Source organism: Nymphaea colorata, chromosome 12, assembly GCF_008831285.2.
Source record: "Nymphaea colorata isolate Beijing-Zhang1983 chromosome 12, ASM883128v2, whole genome shotgun sequence".
In the NCBI taxonomy this organism is placed as follows: Eukaryota; Viridiplantae; Streptophyta; class Magnoliopsida; order Nymphaeales; family Nymphaeaceae; genus Nymphaea; species Nymphaea colorata.
Genome location: NC_045149.1, coordinates 15101574 through 15104624, shown reverse-complemented (window position 1 = coordinate 15104624; position 3051 = coordinate 15101574). Strand labels below are relative to the sequence as shown.

Sequence of the window (3051 nt, the reverse complement as noted above, 5' to 3'; positions counted from 1 at the left end):
GTTTTTGTTTTGTAATCAGGTTGTTAGAGGAGTTGTTGAAAGTATCAAAATCATTACCAGACAAGCTAGTCTGAGAGTAGCAGAATATGCTTTCCACTATGCTAAAACCCATGGAAGAAAAAAAGTTTCTGCCATACACAAAGCCAACATTATGAGGAAGACTGATGGACTTTTTCTCAAGGTACATTTATACTTGCTTTCCATTTCCGAGATGATGATTTCTCTTCTTTGATCTCACTTAGCTTTCCATTCTCTTTCGTTGCAGTGCTGCCGAGCGGTAGCAGAAAAGTATCCAGAGATCAATTATGAGGAAGTCATCATTGATAATTGCTGTATGATGGTACGCTATATGTTGTTACTAATTCTATGATGATGAGAACAAAAATGTTCACACGCTATTTATATACTGCATATTTGCTTATTTTTCATCAAGCCATCTCTTAGTTTCTTACAATTGTATTTCAATTTGTCAAATTTGCATTGTACCTTAGTTACTCTGAGTTGAGCGGACACTTTCATTGTGTGTTTAAAATAAACATTAATCCAGTGATCTGTATGTTCAGCTTGTGAGAAATCCTTCTCTTTTTGATGTGTTGGTGATGCCAAACCTTTATGGAGACATTATCAGTGATCTTTGTGCTGGATTGATTGGAGGATTGGGTTTGACGCCAAGGTACATATTTTTCAACATTTATCTGCTCCAGAGTTGCAAATACCAGTCTCATTTGTTTCTTTTTTCAGCTGTAATATTGGTGAGGGTGGTATTGCACTGGCTGAAGCTGTGCATGGTTCAGCTCCTGACATTGCTGGCAAGGTGAGAACTCTGTAGATGTACATGCCTATGTATTAGCCAGTTTCATCTCATCACATTGGTTTTTGTGTCTCGCTGTTGCTACATTTCAAATCTCTGCAGAATTAGTTTCTTGACTTAGGCTGCCCTTAGGCTGTCCATGACACCTCACATATTCTGAAGTTGTTTCGCAAGATCAAGTGATTTAATTTTTGTATGTCTTATCTTCACCTCCGATTTGAATACATTCATAGAGGACCATGTCCAATGTATTGAGTTTAGGAGTACTGCAGCTCGCACAGCTGTTCATAATCGAGGTCATTTTAATGTTATCAAGGAATCTTGCAGCTTTTAGTAAAATTTCAGTTACCCGTTGGTGTTAGTCTGCCCACTTGTCAGTTGTCACCTTTTGGTCTTCTCAAAGTTTTGGCATAATTTTTGTGACGTTATGAAGAAGACATAATTATCATTTTGTTTGTTTGCTTGGACGAGTGCAGAACCTTGCAAATCCTACAGCCCTACTCTTGAGTTCAGTATCCATGTTGCGGCATTTGGGTCTCAATGATAAAGCAGACAGAATTCATGAAGCCATCCTCAGGACCATTGCAGATGGAAATCACAGGACTCGTGATCTTGGGGGCACTGCAACAACATCCGAATTCACAGAGGCAGTTTGCAACAACCTTTGAGAGCTCACAAAAAATGGTCAGAATGGCTGGTTTTTTTTTTTGAATAATTTGGCCCAGCCAACTTCTCTCATTCTAGACTTCTAGTGGATATGGGCTTGCGGGAACGATGTCCTTGAGGGTTAATAAGATTGCATGCCCAGTAATTTCTTTTATGCTGTAAATGACCCATTTTGCTACCCTCACTTTTTTTTTCTTCTTTTTAAATTTATTTTGATGCTTGGAGATCAATCTTATCCAACAAACCATTGGGCTGGTGATCTCTATTGTGATATTATTACTGAATTATTGGGTCAGATATTATTTTGTTCACCTTCCTTCTACCTGTCTAGATAGTTTTCCACTGCCTACAGAGAATAAAAATTATTGGTTGCATGGCACAATCGCTAACAAATTTTCGTCTTCTAATGGATGCCGTGGCCATAAGATCTTGTCCATATTTGGTTTGCAGGGAAGTTGCTTCAACTTGTAAAACAGGCTCATTGGGTTAAAGATGAATAATATGTCCTAGGAAGTAAAAGAAACGTGTTCTATTTTACAAACTAACTTAAAAGTGCTCATTTTTTTGCTTACAGAGTTCGGGTTCGATACCTATTGAATTCTTTCGCCCAAGCCTACAGGAAAAAATTCTTCCGGAAATGTCGATGACACTTCTTGATCTCACGTGTAAATTGACTCCGGATATGAAGGAACGGTAATTAAGTGGGTTGGTGTAATTGCACGTTTTAAACATCGTGCAGTACTTCCCTTTGCAAATGGTAAGAAACATGTGGTGAAAGTCGAAAACAAAATCAGTTCTGGCCTCTTCACTTCGACGCATTGGCACGCCATAGTTTTAGGTGAACTTTCAAAGGAGGCCTTTCCAATTCGGTTTTTGAAACCGAGACGCCTTTCCAACCCAGTTCTTAACCGAGATGTCTCCTCGACCCGGTTCTTGAAACCGATACGCTCCCCGACCCGGTTCTTGAAACTGAGTTGTCTCCCAACCTGGTTCTTGAAACCGAGATGCCTCCCTGACCCGGTTCTTGAAACCGATACGTTTCTCCAACCCGGTTCTTGAATGGAGATGCCTTCCCAACCCGTTCTAGAAACCGAGTTGTCTCTCCACGGGTTTTTGAAACCAATACACCTCCAACCCGGTTCTTGAAACCAAGATGCTTCCCCAACCCAGTTCTTGAAACCGAGTTGTCTCCCGACCCGGTTCTTGAAACCGAGATGTCTCTCCAACCCAATTCTTGAAACCGGAGACACCTACCCAAACACCGGTCAAATACCGATTCATAAACTTGTTCCACAATAATTATCGGTAACTCATTAATTAATGAATAAAAAATAAAGCACTGGATCGGATTTATTTCTCGCTTTGGGTGACGATTTAGCCGCGATGATTTAATATTTTGTATTTGCGTCTTCGGAATTTGAAGTTATGTACAAAAGTTATAAAAAAAAGTTCAAGAAACAAACTTCTCAACCGTTACCGTTTTAAGAAGGCTTTCCTTTTCCTGCCGAGTTTGGAAAGCCTCTCTCGCTCTCTCTTGACGGGAGCGAGGCCGAATCGTCGATGGGGCGGACGAT

The 3051-nt window shown here is 40.2% G+C and overlaps 1 protein-coding gene across 5 annotated transcripts in view; it reads left to right on the top strand.

Annotated features, from left to right (window-relative positions):
* The window catches only part of LOC116266350 (isocitrate dehydrogenase [NAD] catalytic subunit 5, mitochondrial-like), a 15898-nt gene extending 14110 nt beyond the window's left edge, over window positions 1-1788 (top strand). Inside the window, exons 3-7 of one of the 5 annotated variants that reach the window (XM_050080849.1) lie at window positions 20-181; window positions 266-340; window positions 564-673; window positions 742-814; window positions 1288-1788. In XM_050080849.1, the coding sequence (XP_049936806.1) occupies window positions 20-181; window positions 266-340; window positions 564-673; window positions 742-814; window positions 1288-1479 (612 nt within the window). In that variant the 3' untranslated portion in view covers window positions 1480-1788. The remainder of the gene's footprint in view (window positions 1-19; window positions 182-265; window positions 341-563; window positions 674-741; window positions 815-1287) is intronic. The other 4 variants (XM_050080851.1, XM_050080853.1, XM_050080850.1 and 1 more) reach the window with 4 other exon arrangements.
* Window positions 1789-3051: the final 1263 nt, after the last annotated feature.